General features: G+C 37.9%; 3 protein-coding genes across 3 annotated transcripts; 1 reads left to right on the top strand and 2 right to left on the bottom strand.

The window, feature by feature from the left end:
• The first annotated feature begins 333 nt into the window (after positions 1-333).
• hif1al2 (hypoxia inducible factor 1 subunit alpha, like 2) lies at positions 334-9907 on the top strand. The gene is made up of 14 exons (XM_026938651.3): positions 334-483; positions 2389-2630; positions 2710-2837; positions 4604-4688; positions 4801-4877; positions 5004-5179; positions 5270-5376; positions 5861-6008; positions 6356-6519; positions 6602-6666; positions 7485-7678; positions 7765-7846; positions 7925-8021; positions 8140-9907. Exons 2-14 carry the CDS (start codon positions 2390-2392, stop codon positions 8415-8417), a joined length of 1842 nt encoding a protein of 613 aa, XP_026794452.3. The 5' UTR covers positions 334-483; position 2389; the 3' UTR covers positions 8418-9907.
• Positions 9908-10044: 137 nt separating this feature from the next.
• Positions 10045-19231, bottom strand: sart1 (spliceosome associated factor 1, recruiter of U4/U6.U5 tri-snRNP). The gene is made up of 20 exons (XM_026938649.3): positions 18656-19231; positions 17371-17425; positions 17233-17288; positions 17017-17143; positions 16807-16912; positions 16645-16722; positions 16393-16492; positions 16171-16313; positions 15456-15662; positions 14809-14921; positions 14560-14699; positions 14343-14467; positions 13784-13951; positions 12845-12955; positions 12614-12701; positions 12437-12527; positions 12178-12313; positions 12002-12091; positions 11718-11839; positions 10045-10244 (listed from the first exon to the last, which is right to left on the bottom strand). The coding sequence occupies exons 1-20, from the start codon at positions 18945-18947 to the stop codon at positions 10226-10228; spliced, it is 2367 nt and encodes a 788-aa protein (XP_026794450.1). The 5' UTR covers positions 18948-19231; the 3' UTR covers positions 10045-10225.
• A 2800-nt stretch (positions 19232-22031) lies between these two features.
• On the bottom strand, positions 22032-25449 carry si:dkey-175m17.6 (N-acetyllactosaminide beta-1,3-N-acetylglucosaminyltransferase 2). Its single transcript, XM_026938882.3, has 2 exons — positions 25073-25449; positions 22032-24431 (listed from the first exon to the last, which is right to left on the bottom strand). Exon 2 carries the CDS (start codon positions 24426-24428, stop codon positions 23100-23102), a length of 1329 nt encoding a protein of 442 aa, XP_026794683.3. The 5' UTR covers positions 24429-24431; positions 25073-25449; the 3' UTR covers positions 22032-23099.
• Between the last annotated feature and the right edge of the window lie 1071 nt (positions 25450-26520).

The raw sequence follows: 26520 nt of genomic DNA, 5'->3' as shown, positions 1-26520 counted from the left end.
GCTTTGGTTGTCTTGATAAAGCAGTTACTAAAGATGCGCCTGGGGTGTCAGACTCCATTCCTGGAGAGCCACAGCACTGTAGAATTATAGGTGAGTTTAGACTTCTACATGATTTAACACACCAGATTCAACTCAGCTACTTTGGGCTGAATGCTGGGTGTTCAAAGTAGGAGCCATACTATATATGTGTAGTTCCAGTTCCTATTTATTTATTTATTTATTTATTTACATGCCTCAGTACAACAGTCTGTAGGTGGGGAGCTCTAGGACCCCTCATCAGAAATGGGTGTGAACATAAACATATCTTTGGTTAACCACATTACTGGCCAGCCAGCTGAAAGCCTTCATATTCTTACTCTCCGCGTTTCAAGACTTAGTCAGAAGCCATAATGTAACAGTGCAACTTGAAGCAGTTCTGAGGGATTTTTCTGACCAATAGCAAGGAAAGTCAGGCACAGAAATCAGTAAGCAGAAGAGGGTGAGGTAAGGACTTATGACTTGTTTGCAAAAATAAACCTTTTGTAATGTGGTAAAATATTCAGAACCGTGGGCCATGAAATGTTAAAAGAATTTGGTCATTAACAGTGCATATTGAGGGGTGCAAATAATAATAATTAAGTTGAATTGTTTGAATTCACACCCATTTCTAGTTCTTTTTTTGTTTGTTTGTTTGTTTGTTTCATTTAAGAAGAGCAACTGAGATTAATAAGCTGTCCTTGTGCAAAGATGATGGTTGTGGTAGCCATACAAAAGGGTATATATTTGTTTTTAATATAGTTAATTAATTAAGTTGAATGCACAGAAATGAGATTGACTGGATAGCAGTACAAAGAAAAGACAGTTAGATCACAATCTTTGATATTTTTAATAAGTACTTGTAAGTGTCTTAATAAAATGTTATTTTATATAAAAGCTTAAAAAAGAATGTGCATTTTCATGTGTGGGTATTTTCATGGAAATGAGTAAGAATACAAATATTTAAAAAAAAAATTATACTCAGGTATAAATCTCCTGAAATTAAACTTAACAAAGTATAAAGTATAAAGTATAAACTTACAAAGTATAATTACTGAAGCACATTCCAGCACTGATTATATTTTATGAAATCAGATTATTTGGGTGGTGGACCATCCACTTGCACTCCAAGTTTTCTTTATCATCCCTAAGTTGGCTATTATGAATTTGTATATTATTTTTTTTATAATACAGAAATATCATGTCCAGTTTTTCTATACTCAAATTAATACATTCAAACATGGAATGCTTCAGGTTATATGAATGTAAGTATGGCTATTGGAATACTATTAAATATGGACATCTTGCATATGATATTTATGATATTGTTTCAGAATGACACAGTAGACAAACCCGCCTTAGTGAAGCTACGCTTTGTATGAGGTTTAATGCTGTAATCAGGGAATGCAGGTCCCCAGTGTGGGAAGTGATAAGACAAAGTGACGCAGCTCTGACGTCCCAAAGCAAGCACTCGCACGCAAAATGAGCCTTGTAGTAACTTCTTCTCTCCTCTCATTAACATGGTTAATGAGTGCCCCTGATTCTCAACTAAAAATTCTCCAGTGGTTCCTAGTAACTTCATATTGAAGCATATTGAAACTGTGATAGAGACGTTTAGAGAATTTACAGAATTGTACATTCACATAATTGGTATGCAGCATGTGTATCCACTATGGATGACTGTAGTATATTTGTTAATGTCATATAGCAGTGGTTCTCAAATTGGGGTCCAAGGGACTCCTGAGGTCCATGAAGAATAACCAGGAGGTCCGTGATTTTATATTTATTACTGAGTTTTTGTAGTTATTAGCCAGTTGACTGGTCACTTGAACTGAATGGGTTTAATCAATAACTCAAAGACAAATAGCCTACAAATAATGTCAACTATGGCCTAATGTTTCGTGTAGTTGGACATTTAAGGAATAAGAAAGATCTAGAACTCCAATTAGTAGCCAAAATATTACTGCGTCTCTGAATCCAGACACGATGCCACAGCCATACATGGCTGGGAGCCAAGGGAGCAAAATTGGCCATGCTCTCTGTGTAGGAGAGATTGCATTGCTATCCCCTGGCAATCACAGTAAAACTAGCCAATAGCAGGCATCTGTGAGCTCAAGTATGTGGAAGAGGGCAGATAGCACATACTCAGAGTGTGTTACACTACCCTGTGACTTCAAAAAGATGCAGTTGGCTGGCTTGTCATGTCTCAAAGTAAGCACGTGTTAGCCTTCACGCTCCAATGTTGGTTGGTAGCTGGTGAGTGAGCACTGACAGGTGACCAAATTGGGGAGAAAATTGGAACAATAATTTTTAAAAAATGTGTTCATGTTTTTGTCACACTTGGCTTGAGCTTTTAGGACTTTCTTTTTTCAGAATGTGCTTAGAGTGTAGGAAGGCCCGATCCCGTGTGGCAGCTCAGAGCAGACGGGAGAAAGAAAGCCAGCTGTTTAGAGAGTTAGCGGCCCTGCTGCCCCTGGCCCCATATGAGGCAGATCAGCTGGATAAAGCTTCTGTCATCAGAGTTACAATCTCCTACTTGCACCTCAGAGCTCTACTGGGCATTCCTGACTCCACTGCAGTAGAAGCTATGATGCATCCTGTCTCAGCAAGTCAGGGTAAGTGTAGAAAAGCTGCTGTTTGGCCAAATAACAACTTTGAAGAAGTCAGAACTTCACAATCCCAAGTGTTTTGCAGGGGAGTTACCAGAATCAATCAAGAAGTGGTTACTAGATACACTTGAAGGATTCCTGCTCTTAATGTCCTTGTGTGGCAAGATTATCTTCATCACAAAGGATGTCATCTCTCATATAGGAATCAAACAGGTAAAATAAGCTTGGATGCAATATATCACAATGTCATTATACATGGAGATGTCTGCCATTTTTTTTAAAATCAGGTATACCTACCATACACTCACCAGCAACTTTATTGGAACACCTGTTTACCTGCACTTTCATGCAATTATCCAATCAGCCAATCATGTGGCAGTAGTGCAATGCATAAAATCATACAGATACAGGTCAAAAGCTTCAGCTTCATGTTCACATCAAATATCAGAATGAGGTAAAAAATTTGATCACAGTGACTTTGACCATGCCTTTACCAGGAATCTGAGGCAACAGTGGGCACAGGCTCACCAAAAATGGACAGTTGAAGAGTTGAAAAACCTTGCCTGGTCTTTTTCCAATCTTCAACTGCCCAGTTTCAGTGAGCCTGTGCCCACTGTAGCCTCAGATTCATCTTCCTGGCTGACAGGAGTGGAACCCACTGTGGTCTTCTGTGGATTTAGCCCATCTACCTCAAGGTTTGAGGTGTTCTGAGCTCATCACGCTTGTAAAGAATGGTTATTTAATTTACCATAGTCTTTCTGTCAGCTCAAACCAGACTGGCTATTCTCTGACCTCCCTCATCAAAAAGGCATTTTCACCCACAAAATCCTCAGCCTGCAATGAACTGTTCCCCTGGACCTCTAATCACAACCACCTCATTCCCAGTTAGTTATACTTAATTTTGTATTTATTATTTACAACATATGCCCTACATGTTCACCTTTATGCATTTTCCCAGACGTTGTATCATGTTTTTGAGGAGTTTGCTCCACATTTTTAGATCAACATATTTGTTCAAAATATTCCCATTGGTTCCTGACTTTTCGGACACCCTGGATATGCTGTGGGTTGTAAACACTATGTACACTCGCTGGCCACCTATTCTGCCGGTCAGTCCCCTTAGAGACTGTAGCTCATCTTTTCCCTGTTAGTCATCCTCCAACCCTTCTTTAGTGGTTGATGTCTGAGACTGCTATTGGCTAGATATTTTTGGTTAGAAAACAATCCTTAAACATACAGTGACACTGAGTTCCTCAAAAATCTTGCTAAAAAATCCAGCTAAGTCTGACCAGCCACCAGTTGCTAAAACACAGGCCAAGCTCATAGACCATCTTTGCTTGCTGGTAGAAACAGTTTCTGAATTACTGCTGTTAATGACCCATTGCAGACAAATTGTTTTAAAAAAAAAAATAAAAATAAAAAAACAGTAAGGCAATTAGAAATCTCAAATATTTATTGATCAGTTTAGTCAAGTAATACGGAAGCTGGAAAATAACCTTTCAGTTGGCTAAGATGGTCTACCAGTTTGACCAGCTTGACCTGTGTTTTGGCAGCTGGAACTTGGTGAGACAAAGTTAGATTTTCCAACAGGAAGAAAAACAACAAAGCTGTAGCACCCGATAAACTCTTACCAACGTCGCACCCATTACCATGTCAGTGTCACTGCTGTGTTAAGGATGGTCCACCACCCAAAAATATCTTATCAGATGTGGTCTTGTGGTGGTCCCTTTACACAGATTAATGGGGTAGGAGGCCACTGAGGAGTTGTGTACTGCAGCAAATGGGCTACAGTCAGTAACTATACAGTTATAAAGTGAGTTTAGATGGTAGGTGTACCTAAGAAAATGGCAACTCAGTGAGCTATTAACAATGTTTGTGATGTGATATATCGAAATTTTGAGATCAACTGATGTCAGATTCAATCTTGTGACATGTTCTTTATCACATTATTTTAGAGATGGTTTATTTCTGCATTTCAGATGGATTTGATTGGCCGGAGTTTGTTTGATTTTATTCATCCATCCGATCACAAGGAGATCAAAGAGATTCTTACAAGCATAATAGGTAGGCATGCTATTAAGTCTTTCTTTTTCCCATCTATTATACAATGATAAAAATGGCAAATTAAATTGGACTTCACGTTGGTAACCCAAATACAATTGTTCTTCAACTTGAGGGAGCGAAGACCAGCAGAAGTGTGAGGTTTTCTTCCGAATCAAAGGTGCAGTCAAAAACATGCTGACTCCCTGGCAGGTAACCCTCTTTCCCTGCCTATTAGATCCAAAAGGTAAATACTGGTATTTTTCCTGACAGCAGAATGAAGAAATTCCACCCCTCACTACTTGCTTTTTAATATCTGACCTGCCTTTGTGCCCACAGGTGATTCACTGCACTGGAAACAAAAGGTCGTCATCTATTCCAGGATCCAGCTATCTGCTTCTCCTGTGCAGATCATTACCTGTGCAAGAAGTCATTGAGATGGAGGCTCATCTGAATTTCAAAACATTCCTGAGCATCCATGAGCCAGACATGAAGTTCACCTACTGCCACTCTGGGTACTTAAAGTGGTCAAGTTCATTATTCTTTACACTCAGTTCTTCAAGTTGCACTTCTTTCATGGTGCTTCTTTGGATTCTCATGTATAGGGTCTTGGAACTGACTGGCTTTAGTGACATTGAGCTGTACGGTCAGTCTGTGTACCAGTACTATCATCCTTCTGATTGCCAGCATATCTTCAAGGCACACCTCTGTTGTAAGTAATGATGAATATACACAGCAAAAAAAAAATCTTAGCAAATGGAATTATCTTGAAGATTTCTGATTGCTATAAATCAAATATTCACATATAAGATTATTGAGCCTATGTTCTAGACATTTTACTAACATTAAGCTTGAAAGGTGTTTTGGCAGATAAGTTTACTACTTTCTAGAAATACTTGAGATGTGCCAAACTGTCTGCCAATAGAATAAGACAATTTATTTTTAATTTTCAAATTACAAAATTTATAGAAATAGGTTTAATATTCTTAGACATGTTTTATAATAATCCCATTATAATAAAGATCAGATTTCTCTATATTATTCAAGATTTGCCAACATTTGCTAACATGCTTTTGGATTGTGTCTGATGCTATCTTTCCTATATTTCCAGCATTTTAATATACATTTCTGATACATAATTTGTAGGTGCTTAAAAAGTGGTTAAAGTGTTAAAGGTGTTTAAATGTCTTGGACAGTATTCTCAAAGGGCCAGGTGTACACTGGGAAGTATCGGCTCCTACAGAAGCACGGTGGCTACGTTTGGGTAGAGACGGACGCCACAGTTGTGTACAACGTTCACACAGGGAAGCCAGAGAGAATCGTGTGCATCAACTATATTCTAAGGTTTGAATTTGAATGTGTATTTGTAGCTATATGTGTGGCAGCCTGGGAAAACCCTTCACATGATGAATTTTTGACTACTCTTTTCGACTACGTTCTGAAAACTATATGTTTAAAATATGTTTCTCTTTTGCACGTTTCTCAATCACAAGTAAACCTCTAGCATTTTGAAATCTGAAATCCAAAAGTAAAAAGGGAGAAAATTGGACATCATTGCAATTTCAGCCATAACGACATCCAGTGGGTGTTCCCAAACCACCACACATATTGCATCCACAAAAGGATTACTATTTAGCCATTGTATAGGCTATCACAGCCACTAATCTCCCTCTGTCTGTCTTTAACTTCAGTGGAGTGGAGCTTCCAGATGTGGTGTTTTCACTGGAACAGACACAGTGCCTGCTGAATGCCTTCCATGCACCGTACACTTCGATGACACGTAAAGAGACCAATCAGGCAACATCTAAAACCACTGACAAGAACAGCAGCCTTGTGGCCTCTCCCTGTGAGAGAGGTAAACCATCAGACATGATCAGATCCCATTAATCAGCTTCAGGATTAAAAAAGGCTCATTGTTAAATCATTGTTTGTTCCAGACGAACCAACCAACAGCTGTACTGAGATTTTGCACAAGACTGCTTTGTGTGGCTCACTTTCCAACGTGAGTATGTGTACAACAATAACATTATGGGCTTTAGAAATCACAAAGAACAAAGGGAGTGCAGCAGCTGAATGGAAGCTATAAATTTTAAATGCCATTGAATTCTTAATAATCAAGCCTGGAATGAACTGACATCCCAATTGGCTTTGCATATCCCTAGGTAGCCTGGATGCTTTACTTGTTTTTTTTTTTTTAAACTGAATTTGACATGAATGAATGAATGAATGAATGAATGAATCTGAAAACTGATTACTGAAAGTCAATTTGTGAAACAAATACAAATACAGTTGAAACAAATACAATCAGATGTGTGTTTTTTTAAGTAAGATATTTCAGTGCTATGAACTCAGTGGTGTTTAAATTTCATTATTAAGAATTCATCGGCTTTTAAAATTCAAATCTGTGCCAAAATGGACTGAAACCATTTTTGCTAATTATCAGATGGAAGAAAATGCAACACTGTTCATTCAACTTTATTTGGTTAAAATTAATATCATTTAGGTTGGACAAAACATAACAGCAGCATGTCTTTGGCTATAATATTCTGCATATTAGCTGCGCTGTTCTTTCAACTTGCTAGCAACAAGCTAGCATTACACATACACCTCACTGTGATAAAAGATGGTAGTGTCTTCATTGTCATTCAGTATGGTCTGATTTTCTAGCAGTAGTTATGTCAGCTTTTGATATTGATATTGACTTTCAAAATTCAAAATTAACCATTTAAACAATTTAATCATTTAAACAATTTATCAAATACAGATGTCCTTACACTGTGACATTTGTGCGAAAACAATGTGCTCACTTTTTTCTTTTAGGACATGCGTGACCTGGATTTGGATAGTCTAGCCCCATACATTCCCACCCATGAAGAGGACTTCCATTTAACTCCTATTTTAGATGGAGTGGCAAGTGATTCAGTATTAAACAGACACCCGCCCTCTCTTAGTGAGACATGGTTAACTCTGGACCAAAAGCTGCCCACAGATTCAGAAGCAATCTGTTTCCACAGGTTTGTTTTTGTTAGAAGCTGCTTGCAATGTGTAGGATTTATCCTTCTCTTTTCCATCATTCCTTTCCAATTTTCTCTTGATGCAGGCTAAATATAAACGAGAACCGTATGCTCAGTTCATCAAGCCAATGGCATGAGAGCACACACGCAATGAACAAAAAACAACAGGTAATATAACCATGATTATGATTTTTAATGTAAACTGACTGGATAATTAATTGCTAATGGAATATTTTACTGAATTAGGAGCGGTTTAAGAATCAAATCTCCATTCCTGAAAAAAAGAGCGATCATTGGACAGACGTCTCTCAACATCTCACTAAATCTTCCTCAGAAAATTTTGGTAAGGCAAACATAAAACTTAGACATACAGTACAGTACAGTATAGTATTACTACCATATGTAGTCATTAATTTCCAAAATGTAAACTTTCCATCATATGATCTCCTTCATTCTGTCAGATGGAAGAACAGTCTGGACTTGCAGCCAGAGTTACGCAGAGCCAGTGCATTTGGCCTACAAATATGCCGAGCTCTCGTGGTGTCCTCTGGGATCTTCAACGCAACATAGCAACCAAAACACAGAGGAAAAAATGCCCTCAATGCTAGTTAACTTGCCTGTACTGAGCAGGTGGGAATGTGAAGTGAATGCACCCCTGGGACCCACTTCACACTTGCTTCAAGGGACTGAACTCACCAATGTCCTGGATCAGGTTGCTTCATGGGGGTGCTGGTACTAATGAAGGTGATGCAGGAGCCTGTATAAATGTCTAAAATGTGCTTAGAGCCAGATGCATTACACTTCCACAGTACAGTTACATTACGGGTGATTCCACAATTGGGGTGACATTTGTGTCCCGCTGATATTCCATTTACAAATATGTATTTAAAGGTAAAAGAGAATTCAGACATATAACTTAACCGTTATATATTATATATTGAAATGTAATCTGTAAAGTTCTTCGAAAAATCATATTATTATGCATTAATGTGTGAATCCATTTATCATCTCATGCTCCATGAGTCAGCCATTATAGGTTATGAAACATGTACATATTTGTGTCCACAACCCACAACCCTGTTACCTGAACACATTCAACTCCATGAAATATTTGTAATATTCCACAAGTCAAATTTTCAACAGGAATTTGCATCAACCAAATTTCCTGAAGATCATGGGAAGAAGAAATGTAAGCTGTTTCATTCTTTTTTCATTATTTTCAGTGATCTTGTGATATTGACCGATGAGGTCCTTTGAAAGTACAAACCCTGTTATGCAAATTACAGATTGAAAGTACATAATTAAAAAAAAATCATTTTAACAAATCATTAGAATATCCTTAATGTTCTTCTGCCATTAGCACAGATGCTAGCTAATCACATTTTTTTATATTTGCTAATTCTATGCTAAAATACCCTCAAATCTGTTAATTTCAAGTTCAATGTTCAAAAATTAAAAAAAAAAATTTTGAATATTTTTTAACAAGTTCAAGGGCTATATTGCACTGCATTTGTGGAATCATTCCTATTTTTGTCTTATTTTGTTTAACCAGTCTTGTGAAATGTTTGGTATATATATTAGCATTAGGTAATACAATTAGTGTTTAATGGTTGTGTTTAATGTTGTCATATTGTGTAGTATTCGATATATTAGTGTATTTTCCAATATTAGTGTATTCCTCAGAATTCACAGTTTTGCACTGGTGTTGTGCTTTTATCCATCTGCTTTGTCAGAATATAACACCCAACATGCATTATATAAATATGCCATGCAAATAAAATCAGGAATACACTAATAAATGCATTAGTGCTGCTAGCTAGCTGTAGTGGTGTATCGCTCAAGGGAAAGTATCCATCCCAAAGCAGTTGGAGTCCTTCAAGAATAATATTTCTGAATCTGGCTTAAGTATTCCTTAAATGTGAACATGAAAAGTAATTAGTGTCAAACAAATTATGGCATTTGAAACTAATGATAGTCTTAATGGCTAGATATAGAGTATATGGCAATAGCAGATATTTATTCATACTATATGCTAAAGTGTAGTACACCTGCAAGCTGGGATTACCTACAGCAGTGTTTCCCTTCTCAGGGAGAGTTTCAAGTAGAATCCCTTTAGAAGGCTAAGAACCATTTTTGTAAGAGTATATGTACACTATACAGGCATACACATGCTGGATACAAGCATGCTTACATCAGACGCATCATATGCAATTTTTTTCAGTTTATTTTTCAGTAGACATTATGACATTTGATTCAAACAACTTTCATTTATGGTCACATTTTTAAAAAGTCCCACTCTTCACACTTCATCCAAGTCATGTAGGCTTTATAAAAGGGCAAAACAAGCACAATAACAGTCCATGAAGTCGAGTTTAAAGCAACAGCTTTTAATGGAAAAAAAGATTGAGACAATGAGATTTAAACAATGTCTGTATATATACACACACACACATACACACACAACACTGTGTGACTATTTGATATTTGCTGAAGGGAAAAATTTTTCAGATGATCCACTGTACAGGAGAATGTTGATCACGGATGTTTCTACTTGGTAATGGTATTCCTGTAAAAAGAAGAATGTAAAACTGTGATAAAATAATAAAAATATAAAAAAAAAAGTGTATATTTAGTATTATATCTGTAGCAATTAAAAGAAATGACAATATAATGAAGAACCTATACACTCATATAACATAACTTGGAGTATTAATTACTTGTAGCTACTTTTTGGCTACTTTATCAGATACACCCATAACGTAAGTGTGTCGGTATATAATTTCTGAACATCTGTTGCTATGCAGTTTGTCAGCTCAACTCTTCCCCATCCATCAATGCCAAGGGACCACCATTGGTCTTCCACCCAAATATCATCTGGTCAGTAGCGGTCCTTCCTCACAGGCACTCAATCACACTAACACAGTAGTGGCATAGTAGTGGGGCACTGATACGACTACCAGATTCAGCATCTTCACTGGGGTTTTAAAAAATATATATATATAAAATGTCTCTGCTGGATTGAGAACAGTGTCAGCCAACAGTAATGCTGACCTGATGAAAAGCTAGAGGAATTGTGCAAATTGTGCATAGAAAAAAAGTGCACTACCAAGTGTTCACCGAAAACAGACACAAGTTGAAAAACTTGCATCAGCACCACACACACCAAGTCAGGGGTAATGAGCTAAAATTTCTGAACGTCCAGCTACACAATATTCCTTGTGTCCAGATAAATAACTAACATGGCTGAATGGCAGAAACAGATACTTACAGTAAGAATTAAAAAGTAAGACAACTTAAAGTGATTATGCTTTGCTTTATGTTGCTTCACTTTACCAATAGACAAATATATTTTTAATTTAATGCAAGGAGGGAAGAAAATGCATGCTTGTCTCTCCAATCATATTTAAACCTTGTTTTTTCAACAGTCCATACTGTCAGTTTGGTACTCAGACCAGAGAGAGTAAATAAAATGAAAATCTATGAAAGTCTGTGAAAACTCTTCCCTTTCTGACCTAATATCTCTAGATATGCAGCTTGTCTCTCATCAGATCCACTTCCTGCAGCTAAATAATTTATAAGAAGGCATGTGATTGGATAAGCTGCACATGAGGATCTGTTACACAATCTGTGAAAACTGGAGTCACTGAAGTACAGACAGTTTTTCCATACTTTTATCGGCTCTGCTACAGTATTTTTTCAAAGTACTTGGTTCAGTCTGCTGAAATACTTTGCCAGGTCTGCACTTGAACTGTCATCTGCCAGATGAAAACAGCTGTAACAAACTGTCACTACCATCTCAGTGTCCATCACACATTATAATATTAGTATGTGGTCAGTGGTAGTCCTATGGTGGTCCCTTTCCAGTGGATGGAGCAGAGAGGGGTTCATAGGTTGCATAGTAGCAGACTACGTGTGCCTGACTTTGGGCAATTAATGTATGTATGTATGTATGTATGTATGTATGTAGGTAGGTATGTATAGGACAGGTGTACCTAATAAACTGGTAACTGTACAAACCCAACACACTGAAATTACTTACGCATTCATGCTCTTCCCACTACCACTGAGGACAATGTAGGGAGTTTTCTGGGACTTCTGTTTCTCCTGCAGCAGGGCCACAGTACCTAGAGGAGTGTCACTGCTGCTCATCTTCTTCAGCAACTGTAAAATGAGACCCAGAATTTAGCCAGTGTAATCACAGCATGAATAACAAACGCATGCAGCAACCCTGAGTCCACTTCTTCTTCTGGCAAGATCCAGTTATGATACTAAACATAACAGATTTAAGTCCAAACTGCTTGGTAGGTGGCTGAAAGAACGTACCGCCTCCTCCTCCAGTTTTTTCATTCTTTTCTCAGTCTTCATCTTTCCAGACCCTTTGCCATGGAAACGATGGGATAGCTGTCTGAAAGCCTACATGCAGAAAGAACAATAAGCACATTATGGGTAATAAGTGAGCCATTTGTTCTTGCAGTTGCGCAATAACTGCATGCACAGACCTCTTTAGGGGTAAGTTTGCGCCCAGACTCGTCCACGTATTCAATCTTAACATCTGGCTTATAGCCTTCTTTCTCTTTGAAGTCCTGCGTGAAGCCTCTGTATTCCTCTCTCCTGCTGTATTTGTCATCAATGGCCCTGAACAGAAGACACAGACACAGCGAATAAAAAAAGACGATACATCAAAAAATACATGGAAGTATATTAAATATTAAGTCACGAGGGAACAAAATTCAGAATCAGAAAACAACTTTTGCTCACATTTTATCTTCAATGCAGTAGTTGTCATTTGGCAAAGCTCCTTTAGGAGCGCGCACTCGAGCCACCTTCTGCACCTGAGTATCCAACAGCCCTGTGAAAAACAGAGTTAATGAAGCCTATTAAAATAAAGATGATTAGATTTAACCTATACAGAATGTAGTCAGGTTCAGCGTTTACCTTTGTTCTTGCAGAGCAGCAAAGCAGCCGCGAGGCCAGAGTTAACGATGGGCTCTTCATCCAAAATGGTGGTTGAAGCAGTGGCAAACTAAACAAAAAATTAAAACGTTATAACTAAAGACAAGAATATATAATGTCTCTGTAATTCAGAAAACTCACAACAGCAACAAACGTAGGTTAGATTTAGGATATTTTGAAATAAAACATTGCCAGTATGTAGTAAAGACTCACATCCGGCTGCTTCTGCTCCTCGTCCAGATTGACCGTGCTCCAGCCCACGTTATCGTCCATGTCTGAATCAGAGCCTCCAGCTCCATCTCGCTCTTCCTCCTGCTCAAAGTCCTGCACAAATCCCACCATACAAAAGCTATTCAGATAAATCAGCAAAGATACGATGTATCCCAATGAGAATTGAGGCTATTTCAGTTCACATGAACAAGTTTCTCTGAATGCTGCAATGTCCCAGAAATTTGAAGCTGCAGGTGTTCATTTCTGATATAATACTGTGCTTTAAGACAATTTGAGTAGTTTATCCCATATATACATGTATTAGAAACCTAAATAGCTGAAGACATGATTTTATACAGTGTAATGCAAAGCTACTTACTGAAGAGCTATAAACAGTTCCTTCCTCTACACATTGTAAAATTAGTGGATGTAATGTGTCTTTCTGCATCAGTACCCACTGTTACTGTTATGGCAAGACATATAATGTAATCATTTAAACGTTTTATTGCATTGCTTTACAAATTAGAGTACACCTGATACAAGCTTGTGCATGTATTGCATAGTGTAACGTAGACAACCTGAAATCAAATCTGATGTTTTTTTTAAACTTGTTAGTTCATGTCTTAGTGAGACTGAACATCTGTACTAATCATTTGACAAAATTCTTCTTAGCTCGTACTTCCAGTAAAATGCAGCAACTTTTGCCAACTCTAAAAGGCTTCTGCTTTTTGACTGTCATTGTAGAATTAAAAAAATACTATAACACCCAACAGTCATAGAGTGAAAACACGGAGACGTTTCCAAGAGCGAGCACAAAATTTGGCCTTGGCATTCGAGTCACCACCTCTGCTCAGTCAGTCACAAATCACTTTTCATTTCAAACCAGATCCAAGAACAATGCAGTTAACACTGGCTTAGCAACAATGCATGTCTTGTATTTACCATGATGTCCTCCTGGTCCTCTCGGTTTCCTGACAGGCCGTAGGTTGGAATGTCTCCCAGGGTGCGGCAGAACTCGGACGTGGCATTAAAGACGATGTTGTTTTTCTTGTCTGGGTCATCAGCGCCATCTTCTCCAGGTCTCCCCAGCACTTGCAGGTGTTCCACCACCTGGGATTGATTTACAAAAAGGGGACATATTAGTAAAATTAAGGAGCCTCTGTTTGTGTTCAAAAGAAAAAAAACTCAAACTAATTAGGTGAAGCAAAAACAGTCAACCGAAACTATTTTGTAGACCATAAAATGGTTTTTATATAGAATAAATTAATCGCTTGACATGACTGCAAATGCAGAAAAAACACACCTATTTCTAGGAATATGAAACCTACATGGTCTGCACTTGTTCCATAATAACTCCAAAGAGATTTTTTAACTCCCTCTGGCTCTTAAATGAACGCTTCATTTTAACTAGCGTGTGCAATCAAATGAATTTCCCCATAAGCATTTAATCATAAAATCCAGATTTCATACAGTTTATGGTGAATGAAAGGCACATGTTGACCTTTTCCCCTGAGTCTTTCAGCAGCTGCTTCTGTTTAAGCTTCCTCTGTTTCTCTAGTTGTTTCTGTAGCTCCAGCTCAGCCTCATCCTCCTCGATGGCTTCAGCCTCCGGTGGGACAAAATCATCTGAGAGAGTCAAACGTACACCAAGTTTAACTGGAACACAAAGCACGCACAAAAAAAGCTGATTTTCTGTCCTGATTTATAATGTTTCTCACCATCGTCGCTGATATCCATGTCAGCTGTCCGGATGTCATCAGACTGCTGCAGCGTGTCTGTTTTACTGCTGCCAGCATTCACACAAGAGTCTTCCATCTCCTCGTCGACTTCGGCCTGCTTCCTGCCTCGGCCTCGTGACCTGAGCAACGATGTCGAAGAGGATCAAGCAGAAATCATGTCAGACAGACTGCAATGCAGACGGACACAAAAAGAGCTCATTGAGGAGGAGGAGGAGGAGGATGTGTAACCTGGAGCCAAAATCTGTGTTGCGAGAGTCGTCTATGAGGAGGTCATCAGCCTTGAGGGGTTTCTCCTTCTTCCTGATTTTCTTTACACGCCGTTTGGTTTTCTTAAAACCCACCTGAAAACAGAACCATATGTGGTTTGGTATTAAACCAGTTACACACATAACAGAAACTGAAAATTTAAAAAAATATATAACTACCTTGACTTTATTAATACAATCCTTTCAAACACTTATATGCTCAATGTGTAGCTTAACTCCAGTAACACACCTAGTGTCAACCATTACAGTGATTATGCTAATGCATCTCATGTGACGTCCATAAAAGTCTGTGATTTTGAACAGTGCTTAAGCCAATTTTCATAAACTCGTCTCTCTGTAGATTATGCATACTGCCATGCATTCTGGGAAAAATAGCCAAGGAATGTTGTTGTGATATGAAAAGACGGCATATAAAAATACCACCTATGATTCAACCCTACCTGCTCTGCCTATGATCATTTCAAGATCTGGACACTTCACAGCACACATTCATTTATAAAAAATAAAACTGCCCTGCGGTGCTCGTGACTTGTCTCCTCCTAACATCATCACAGTATTAAAGCGTTTATAGAGGTTTCGAGTATCTGTGTGAGGGACAGGCTGACTAACCATCTCCTGTGGGGTGTAGTACTCCGAGGCCACAGCGAGAGCTGGCATGTCCAGAGACTGGGCCTGATTGCGCAGAGTCTCTCTGATGGCCTGCAGCTCGCGCTCTCTCTCCCCTGCAGCGTAGCCGCCAGCGCTCAGCCGGAAGCTCTTCTTCTTTTCGCCCTCTATCTCCTCGTCGTACTTCGACAGGACAGACTTTGGCTTGAACTGAAGAGATGGTGGACATAGGACAAGTGTTAAGATTTTTATCTATGCACAGTTTTTATCTATGACATCTGTAGTGTATGGGTGATTTTGATAATCATTTGGAAATCTTTCCACTTCCAAATTTAAGCTGAATTTGTCAGCCAGGTATGTTGTAATATTAGCAAGCATTTAATACTTAGACAGCATCTGACACAATTAAGGAGGCGACCTCATAAGATCACAGCTCTCAAAGAATTTATTTGGCTCAGTGGGAGTACAATACACTATAAAAACTGTAAAGCTATGAAACACTTTTTGGTTTTATACTTATAAAAAGAATTTAGCTTTCTCCAACTGTTTATTCAAAATGAACCCCATTTCAAACTAAAATCATAACTCTAGAAATCAGTATTTATCACTTTTCGAGTGCAAACCCTGATATCCTGAAACGCCCAAGTGATAGACAATGTAGAAAAGGTTTAACCTGATATATAGAAATATGATCTGTGAAACAAAACATTGACCTGACCGTGACCATATCGTCCACGCTCTCCTCCTCATTATAAGGTTTATATTCAGGCTTCTTCTTCTTAAGCTCCACATTCTTCTCTGCTTTCTCTTGATCCACTATGTTCACGTTCACCAGCACGTCCTCTTCCTCCTCCAGAACACCTGAAACGTGAGCATACAGTGAGCAGGCCGTGTGCTTCAGCATATTTCTTTATTTAAGAAAAAAAAAAAAAAAAAAAACCTTTGTCTTGTAGAGTCAAAACGACCGTCTCGCCCTCTTTAAAGGATTCCATTTTGTGCTGTACGGTAAGACCTTTAAGATCCTTCGAACTGTAAGCCTCCTGAAAACAACATCATCTTATAACACTCTGGGTTCGCCAAGCACAAAAAATAAAAAATAAAAAAAAAACTCATCACAGTTTAACTAATTAAAATGGTAAACAATGGTTGTTATTAATAGCTAACAACAGAGATTTATGGCGAGTTTACCAACCTGTTTGCTTTGTGCAAACTCTTGTTCAACCAAGTTGCTGACACCAAACTCTTCATCCATCTCTTCCAGGAGCTTGGCCTAAGAAAGAGAAATTAAGAGCTATGGCACCACACTGTAGCACAAAAACAAACCCTTTATAAATGACATGTCCTTTTGCCTTACTCTCTTCTCTGCCATCTCTTTCTCCTTCGCAATTTGGCGACTCTTCTCCACCCAGGCTGCAGTGTCGTCAAGCCATGGATCGTCATCTGCGAGCGTCTTTACTTTGCTGAAAAAGGGAGATGAACATCACGGGATAGTTAAATACTCAACTATAAATCAAAGAAGCTCTTTCATGCCCTGTATTTAAGTTGTGTATGCTGAGATTCATACCCAAGTTTCTGATTGAGCAGACGTTTCTCTTTAAGAGCAGCCAGCTTCTCCCTAATCTCATTCTGCTGTCTGATCTGTACAGGGTTGATCGCTTCAGCCAGCAGAGGCTCCTCCTTTGTGCCAAGTTCTGAAGAATTACAAAGGTTGCGTGAACAAAATGCATTTTCAAAACAAAGATTTGTTAATGTGAAGTCGTTTCAGTTACACAATTCTCACCTTTTTTGCCCTCATTCAGCTCAAGGGGCTTCAGACCCAGTTTAGCTCTCAGCTTACTGAAAAAGACATACAACAGGAATGAGATTTGTGTAGCTAACAAGAAATATCTGTGTACAAAAAGATATTTTAGTGACGTACTTGGTCTCTTCGATGCTGAGTGAAGCATCGCCAGATGCTGATTTCGGTCCTGCATCTGCAAATAAAGCCAAATGGAAGAAATTTTTTGTTAAAGAGAAACTAATCTCATTAACAGAGCAGCAGCAGTGTTAGATACTGAGCAATGCCGGTGTTTTAACAATTTGTCCTACTTTAGCACACGTTGTTGTAAGACAATACCGCAAGTAGGCTTGATACTACAACAACCTCCGTTTCTCACTGCACTGAAAACCCTTGTGTGTAATCCACTACTGTTGCAAACATGTTTAAAACAGTATTTCCTACAAACTCGTTTGCATATATCAATCACCCTTAAAGTGCAAATGCGTTCCTGACACAGCTCGTTTGCATTTAGTTTACATTCATAATTGAATGATTAGTTTTATTTGTCTTAATTTACGGGTTCATGTTGGCTCGCTTTCTTTCTTTTTTTATATTCTTATATAAATAAGAATAATGCCAGTAATGTAAAGCGACTGGATTTCACAAAATGTTCTCGAAGGTATTCTTAGCCCCTGTCCTAGTGAACTAGCATGAAGATGTGTTTTTTGTGTTTAGAGACTCTTCTAGAAGTCGCTCTGGATAAGGGGGCATCTGCTAAAGGCTGTAAACGTAATAAAAGTAAGCTATTTAAACTTGACAGTATATTCCATATATAAAAGTTCAGCAATCCATGCAAACGATATGATTAAGTCAATCAAGTCGAGGTTTACATTAGTGAGTCATCTCATGTGTAAATGTACACACACGAGTAGGAGCACGAGTAGGTTATGAATGTTTTTTCCCCCCGAATTTACAGAATTTTCACAAATACGGTTTGTAAGAGATTTTATGGAAAAGTAATCCTCAAAAATATCTTTCTCAGTAAGAACAATAATCTGTGGATTTGTTTCCTTTTGGTTTTTGTTACACAAGCCTTAAGAAGGATGTGCACATTTTTTTCCCCACATTTTGGCTTGTGTGCTTTAAATGGTCGATTATTACCGTGAAACCGTGATATTTCTACACCAGGTTATCATACTGTGAACATTTCAAACCCTAACACCCCTAGCCACAAGCATTTCTGGCTGATTGATCTAGTTCATTACTGTGATCTCATCAGAAAACTACAGGTAGCCATTTTATGATCCGAAAATGCTTCCTGCATTAGATTGCATGAAAGAAGCAGGAGTTTGTGGACACGCAAGTGAAGTGCGCATGCGCAGTAGAACCTGGTAGGACAATTAGTCCCAGCAACAGCAGACTTGTAGCATGTCTGCAAACTCACCTTCAGTCTCGTCATAGCTGGGATCTACTTTCTCTTTCTTCACCCGCGGCTCTCCGCTGCTCTTCTCCCCTCTGCTCCTGCTCTCTTTCTCCGCAGCTCGACTGCTCCTGTCCCGGGAGCGGGATCTCTTCCTCTTCTCCTTCTCTTTCTCCTTCTCGCGTTCTTTATCCCTCTCCCGATCCTTGTGTCGGTGCTTTTTGTGTTCCCGATGGCGCTCCTCCGGATCCCGATCTTTATCCTTATCCTTATTCTTATCCTTATCCTTCTCTTTGTGTTTTTTAGACGAGCCCATATCTAACTACAGGACGAGTTTAAATCTGGCTAGTTTGTATCTGCGTACAGGATAAAGCTAACTAGCTAAGCTAATCAACCACTAAACTACTTAAAAGCTTTCTCACTAAATGGAATAAGAATAAAAACTAACATTTGCTACACTTAATGCATGTATTTCACATTTAAATAACAAGCACGAATCATTTTTTGTACCAAAATAATGTAGCTTCACCAGCATAAATAATCGTCTACAAGTCGTTGGCCAATGCAGCGTTTGACCTTTGTGACTGTTTCCGGGTCAAATCTACTCCACAATGAATGTTAAACGTTCAGCGCCCCTAGTGTCAAGGAGATGTATTGACGCCATTTTTTTTTTTCCTATGAAGGAAGGCTGTCACTTTATTAATCACAAAGCAAAGACTGTGTCCTAAACTACACACTACTAAAAAACATTACACTGGTTGTAGCCTACTTCATTACTGTACTATAAATTTGGGAATATTTCTACTTAACTCGAGTCTGTCAACAGTATCTTTTATTTCATGATATTTTAAAAGCAAATGGATACTTCAACAGCAATAAAATTTCCTTAGGCATGCTTAAGTGCACCTTCCTTAAACTTACTGCAGTATTATTCCATGTCAGCCTATTTTTCGTTAAGAAAATATTCAGATGATTTTCTGAGCATATTTCTTGGTTTTCCAATCAACAAAACAGTTTTTCAGAAGCGCTAATGTGAACTTCACCTAATAGAGCAAACTCAAAGAGACAGCTCAAAGATTGATCTGTTTTTTGCTTCTCAGAGAAAACATGAGAATGCTATTTTCTGTCAGTTTGTCTGTCAATCTCTCTCCACATTTGTGAAATAACTATTTTTAGTCATTTATATTTAGACAAGGAAACTATTTGGCTACATTTTAACACTTACTGTAGACATACTTAGTGATACGTCATAGGCTGAAAAAATTACATCAGCTTCTGAGTTAATTAGCTTACCCCACTGCATAGCTTAATGCAGCCCAAAGCTTCTGAGGTGTTAGAACTAGCTTAGCACTACCTAAAACTTACACAGTGTTGGAACTAGCTTATTGTTCCCCGACATCTATATGCCACTGGAACTAGCCTAGCGCTACCTAAAACTTGTAAAGTGTTGGAACTAGCTTATTGTTATCCAACACTTATACGCCATTGGAACTAGCTTATCACTACCCTAAACTTATACAGTGTTGGAACTAGATTACCACTACCTAAAACTTGTAAAGTGTTGGAACTAGCTTACTATTACCTGACACTTATATGCCATTGGAACTAGCCTAGCACCACCTAAAACTTGTAAAGTGTTGGATCTAGCTTACTGTTACCTGTTATATGCCATTGGAACTAGCTTACCACTACCTAACACTTATACAGTGTTGGAACTAGCTTACCACTACCTAAAACTTGTAAAGTGTTGGATCTAGCTTACTGTTACCTGACATTTATATGCCATTGGAACTAGCTTATCACTACCCTAAACTTATATAGTGTTGGAACTAGCTTACCACTACCTAACACTTATACAGTGTTGGAACTAGCTTACCACTACCTGAAACTTGTAAAGTGTTGTATCTAGCTTACTGTTACCTGTTATATGCCACTGGAACTAGCTTAGCGCTACCTAAAACTTGTAAAGTGTTGGCTCTAGCTTACTGTTACCTGACACTTATATGCCATTGGAACTAGCCTAGCACCACCTAAAACTTGTAAAGTGCTGGCTCTAGCTTACTATTACCTGACACTTATATGCCATTGGAACTAGCCTAGCACCACCTAAAACTTGTAAAGTGTTGGATCTAGCTTACTGTTACCTGTTATATGCCATTGGAACTAGCTTACCACTACCTAACACTTATACAGTGTTGGAACTAGCTTACCGCTACCTAAAACTTGTAAAGTTTTGGATCTAGCTTACTGTTACCTGTTATATGCCATTGGAACTAGCTTATCACTACCCTAAACTTATACAGTGTTGGAACTAGCTTAGCGCTACCTAAAACTTGTAAAGTGTTGGCTCTAGCTTACTGTTACCTGACACTTATATGCCATTGGAACTAGCCTAGCACCACCTAAAACTTATACAGTCTTGGATTGAGTTTACTGTTACTCTAAACTTATACTCAGTAGTAACTAGCTCAGCTGCACCCAAAACCTATACAGTGTTTACTACAACCCAAAACTTATAGGCATTGGAACTAACTTAGCACTACCCAAAACTTAAACACCTCTCCACTCTCCACTGCCAGAAACGTAAATGGAAGTTTGAAATCAATTGTTGAATTGAATAACTTCTTTTTGCACTGTACTGAAATTAACTGTTTTAAATAAATTTTAAAGTTTAAAATCCACCTAGAAATCCTGTCAACTAGCGGTAAAGTGGAGTGACTGAAGAGTGGTAAGTAAATATAACATTATATTTAACGTTTTCATTTTAATTTTGAGTCCAGTATGCCATTAACGCTGTGCTGATATTTAAGATGCAAAGAATAAGTGCTGTCATTTCCCCAGATTATCCTAGGAGAATGATGTTGCATGATGTCCAGACATTGTTTTGGGATTCTGTTAGATTTCTTTACTAATTTTTTTTTAAGTATTTTTGTACTATGCATGTAGACTATTTGATTTTGAAATGTGTTTTTGTGTATGTTTTGGGAATCATGCCTATAGCTGTAACATATTAGTGCTTTTTAATGCAGAACTATTTACTCAAATGAAAACCAGAATTTGTTGGGAATGTAAGCGGTCACTAATCAGTATTCATTCATTCATTCTTCAGTAACTGCTTTATCCTGGCCAATTTCATGATGGATTCCATTTGGCACAAGGCAGAGGTACACCACATATGGGACACCAGGGCATTACAGGACAACTAACCAGCATTTCTAGTAAAATTATGAAATTAAAAAAATAATAATAAAACCAATTTGTGAAGAAATAAACCTTTATTTCAAGATAAAATCTAGACTAAGACTAAATCTAAGTCTTAGAGAACATCACTGAACACAACATAGATCTAATGTTATCTATGTTACAAAATTAATAACTAAAGATAATAAAATAACTCAGGGTTCATAAGCGAGTGGTCAAAATAGTCAAAGTGCTTTGAGTTTCAGAAAGCAATCTAATAGAAAAATATATTTTACATAATTTATGATCGATTTATGATACCATAAAATGCAAATCCTATTTATTTTAGAAAGAAAAAAAAATAAAATGGCAAAACCCACTGTGCAGACACCTTACCAATTAAACTTAATAATGTTGAACTGATTTTAATAACAGATAATTAATTAATTAATTATTTATTTAATTATTTAATAGATTATTAATATAATAGTTTCTTTTTGTCTGTAGATGATATAGAAAGATGTTGCAAAGAATGTTGCAAACATCAGATGTCTCTTACTACAAAAAGTCTGATTTTGGTTAATTGGATTTTTCTAAATTATTAAAACATTATTAAAACTTTAGTCTGGTACATTTTAGTTATTATATAAAAAACTTGCTACAAATGCCTTTACAATATATGAGTATATAACCCATAATAAAAGGCAGAAGTGGGTTGATATTGTACCATGCTGACATTGCAGTTTCAGGATTTCTGGTTCGTTACTGCAGTGGTTGGCAGGGAATCTTACCATGTCTCAGAACAAGAGGACTTTTTATAAAGTGAAGAATTCAAACAATATCAATAAAACATGAAACTTTTATCCACATGGAAAATGCAAAACTGCATAATTTGCAATTATGTGATAAACCAAACACATTTTTTATCAAAATAAACCTTTTGTGCATAAATCTACAGCTTGTTTTTCAGGAATAAATTGATTTTAAATATATGCACAATAAAGTACAACAGACAAATTGAAAATTTTCATTACAATAAACAAAAATAGTTCATTCTATCATGACACAGTACTCATGCATAATGACTTCAGTAACCAGCATTAATAATCAAACCAAACAGACCACAGAGTGAACTATTTATTATGCAAATAATTACACTCCACTGATATTAAAATACCTGAAGGTAGCTATTCAAATCTGGCTTGTTTTTAGAAAGACATGGCTTTTTATACGTGGTATATAATATACAAATCAGAGAAAGTCTTTCCATTACCCTCCTGTCTCTGCACTAGCACTCAGCAAGTGGAGCCTTTAGGTCTCTCCACAGTGTAAGCATCTCTTTGGGGCTGCGCTTATGCACCAGTAGTACTTTGCGGTAAGCACACGGCTTCTCTCTCTTGGCCTCGGGTAGATCGAAGGTCAAAAACCCAGAATGATGAGTAGGAGAAACACCCAGTCTCTGGAGACACATCCCCATGTACACATCATCAATGGGGAACAAACTGACCCAGTGTGAGACTACTCGCAGTCGCATGGCCAGAGCGGCAGAGTACACCACTCCTCCTCCACCTGCATATGTTGGGTACACGCCTTTATAAAAACTCTCAGGTATGTAATATTTAGCTGTGGGCTGGCGACTGGGCCAAGCATTAGTAATCACATCTCCTACAAGGAAATCATCCTTTACTTTCATATTTGTCCCTTGTAGAGGAGCATGATGTCCTTTTAAGTAGTCTAAGAGAGCACCAGTCCTAACAAAAACATCATCATCTCCTTTGAAGATGAAGTGGGCCTGTGGGCAGTGCACGGATAGCCAGTTCCAGAAAAGCACGTCCTTCAAGGTGAGGTTAAAGAAAGTGTCTCTGAAATCCCACTGCAGGATGTCCTTATGAAGACTGTTCTCTAGCTGTAAAAGTGCCTCAAGGTCCGGATGGGGTCCTGTTGATATGTCCTGCCTTCCAAGCAGGAAGACAGTGCGCACCTGCCACATTTCTCCCCCTGCCTCTTCCTGTACCCAGCCAGTCTTCCCCCATGTCTCCCTAATGGCCTGCCTGTTTTCAAAGTTTCCCACCTGGGACTTGATTGCCATAAATAGCATAGGGGCCTCTGTCTTGGTATCTTGTCCATGACACAGGTCAGGCTGGTTCATCAGGAGGGTATAGTTCCGACAATGCATGGACAAGACAAAGTCCTTCATCTGCTCAGGCATAGTGTTAAAATCAGGCAGTTGAGATGCCCAGAGATGATCAGGTTTACATGGAGGAGAACCATCATTTCCATGCCTGTTGGTACTTTCAGTGCCTGATCCCCTGCCTCCTGTGGTGTTACCTCTCAATATGGGATTGTTTTCTCTGTCCTTGAGGTGCTGAAGGCGGTTCCACAAAGCCCCCTCCACCAAACGCAGGTTCCAGAAGGCATTAAGTGGATGTGATGCAAGAGCTCCAGAGTTCAACGATGCTCCAGGAGCTATGAAATGAAGAGGCAGAGGCTGAGGCTCGGGTGTGTAGGACATAGCGACAAATATGGTCACCATAATATACACCAAGAGATGACTCATCATCAAAAATGGAAGTAGACAAAGGCACAAGGCCCTTCCGCTACACCTGCACCGTGCCATGGACTAGGAACAAACACAAGAGAAAAGGGAATTTGAGAACTATGTTTTGCATATTCCAGAAGAAAGATAAAAGGTAGACAGGTGGACATGTTTATATAAGTGGGTACATTACATTTATATGTTCAACATTCAAAGGCTTATAGATAAGGTTAAATCCAAGTGCCCATTGTTAGCCATGAAAATCTGTGTTTGTACCAAAGTAAGAACCATTATCAGAAAATCTCTTGGGGATTTAGTCTCTATGGCGTTGCCCCAGGGGGCTCATTATCTGTGCCTGACTGGGCATAGATTAGAGCACCTCGCACCCATGATATTTACATCATGTACCTCAAGAGCACATTTACCCAGCAGATGGAAACGTCTTGTTTACACATTCTCATTTGCTTTACTTAAAAATGTACACCAAACTAAATGATGACAAATGGATGATCAATATCCTCGGAACTGGCCTGGGGATTCGGTTATTCATGCAGTGATTTTAAACCAACCCTCTTCCCACATATTTTCCAAAGCTCATTTCCATCACTTTAACCAGACATTCATAAAGCTCAAAATAGATTTCAGACAAACAAACAAACCAAAAGCTTTATCAGCAACATATAACATCTTTGTATTACAAAAGTTTATTTTAAATATCTCATTACCTCCAAATTGTGTGGTCCAGTCACTTCAATCCTTTCAGGGAGAAGAATTTCCCTTGTCTTGGACTCCCTCTTGCATATCCACTGACAGCCTTCTTCCACAATGCATCAGTTTCAAAAATGTTCTCATGTCAACTCCTGCATTTTCATGAGAGCACAACACAACAGAACCAAGCTTGCATTACTATTAGCTCCCATGACACAGATCCTTTCTCTGTATGCAGCTCAGCTGAACAAAAGGACAAATTTGTCACTTGAAATTGCAAGCAAGTGAACAGCTTCGGCAAGTAAGTAAATGTTTCCTGGCAATGGACGTGGTTTCTCTGTGTTATAGTCTCTTCCCCTTAACAGGTTTCCTCCCACATGAAAGGCGTGTTCAGGATGTGAACCTATTTGTATGGAGACTACTTCATAATTCCATTAACTTCATTGAAATGTTTCTAGCATTAATTCAAACACATAATTTAGATATATATGATAAAGACATAAATAAAATCAAATATAATCAAAAACTTAAATTAGGCCTTTGGTATATAAAACAAACCGTAACAATGCCTTTACATTACATTGTAGATTCTCTGTAAATTATATATTTACATTGTAACTGTATATGAATATAATTGGTTATAATAATAATAATTCATTAATAATGTAAAATATTAATTAAAATTATTAAGTAAAAGGTGCTTTACCGTTTTAAATAAGCTTGTGTACTTGTGATTTCAAAGAAATGGGTTAAAAGTGAAAAGGAGGATTAGAAATGAATGATGGTGTTGCTGTATAATGAATGTATGCTAAAACTGTAGACAGGAAAAAGATGAATTGAATGTGAGTGTGTAAAAGAAAGGCATATGAGAAGTGTTAGGGTACATAAGGTCATTGTAGTCTGAGGTATTTTGTTACACTATATTTAGGATAGGAGACATTCAGGATACAGTGCTATTTAAATACATTCTTTGTATATAATAATGTTTATTGGATGTATTTAGGTGTACAGTGGAGTCCAAAAGTCTGCGTGCACTAGTGAAAATGCTTCTATTTTGCATTCTTTTCTAATTTAATACAACAATTTTCATTACAAATTATATTATTGGCAACCACTTGAGGGAAAAGTAGAATCTTCGAAATATGTACATGAATTTCAGAGTTTCTTAGTATTTGGTATGTCCTTTTTTTGCTTTACAGTGTGCATTCAAGCTGGCACGGACTCCATAAGTTTGTGCAAAACCTTATGATCCATTTTAGATCAAATCCATCTGAGTGTCGTCTGAACACATGCTTCAATAGAAGAGATTAGGCATGAGGAAAATTTGACCTTTTGTACAAAGCAGTTAACATGGTCAAAATTTACCACAAATTTGCTTACATTTAAATATGAACTAGAAATAGTACAGAATCCTGAATGTTAAATATTCTAAAACCTTCTGTTTATTTCCAATTGAAAATGAAAA

Source organism: Pangasianodon hypophthalmus, chromosome 15 (genome assembly GCF_027358585.1).
Source record: "Pangasianodon hypophthalmus isolate fPanHyp1 chromosome 15, fPanHyp1.pri, whole genome shotgun sequence".
In the NCBI taxonomy this organism is placed as follows: domain Eukaryota; kingdom Metazoa; phylum Chordata; class Actinopteri; order Siluriformes; family Pangasiidae; genus Pangasianodon; species Pangasianodon hypophthalmus.
Note: the sequence above shows the minus strand (reverse complement) of the source record. Positions and strands in the feature narration are given on the sequence as shown.

What these genes read in the sequence shown, in the direction of transcription:
- hif1al2 (XM_026938651.3), top strand. Translation starts at nt 2,390, where the DNA reads ATGTGCTTAGAGTGTAGGAAGGCCCGATCCCGTGTGGCAGCTCAGAGC. An exon ending in TGCATCAACTATATTCTAAG is followed by an intron (nt 6,009 to 6,355) that starts GTTTGAATTTGA and finishes CTTTAACTTCAG; the next exon opens with TGGAGTGGAGCTTCCAGATG. An exon ending in TGTGTGGCTCACTTTCCAAC is followed by an intron (nt 6,667 to 7,484) that starts GTGAGTATGTGT and finishes TTTTTCTTTTAG; the next exon opens with GACATGCGTGACCTGGATTT.
- sart1 (XM_026938649.3), bottom strand. Translation starts at nt 18,947, where the DNA reads ATGGGCTCGTCTAAAAAACACAAAGAGAAGGATAAGGATAAGAATAAG. An exon ending in ACTACACCCCACAGGAGATG is followed by an intron (nt 14,922 to 15,455) that starts GTTAGTCAGCCT and finishes TTCTGTTTTCAG; the next exon opens with GTGGGTTTTAAGAAAACCAA. An exon ending in AGGAGCAGAAGCAGCCGGAT is followed by an intron (nt 12,702 to 12,844) that starts GTGAGTCTTTAC and finishes TTTTTTGTTTAG; the next exon opens with TTTGCCACTGCTTCAACCAC.
- si:dkey-175m17.6 (XM_026938882.3), bottom strand. Translation starts at nt 24,428, where the DNA reads ATGGCACGGTGCAGGTGTAGCGGAAGGGCCTTGTGCCTTTGTCTACTT.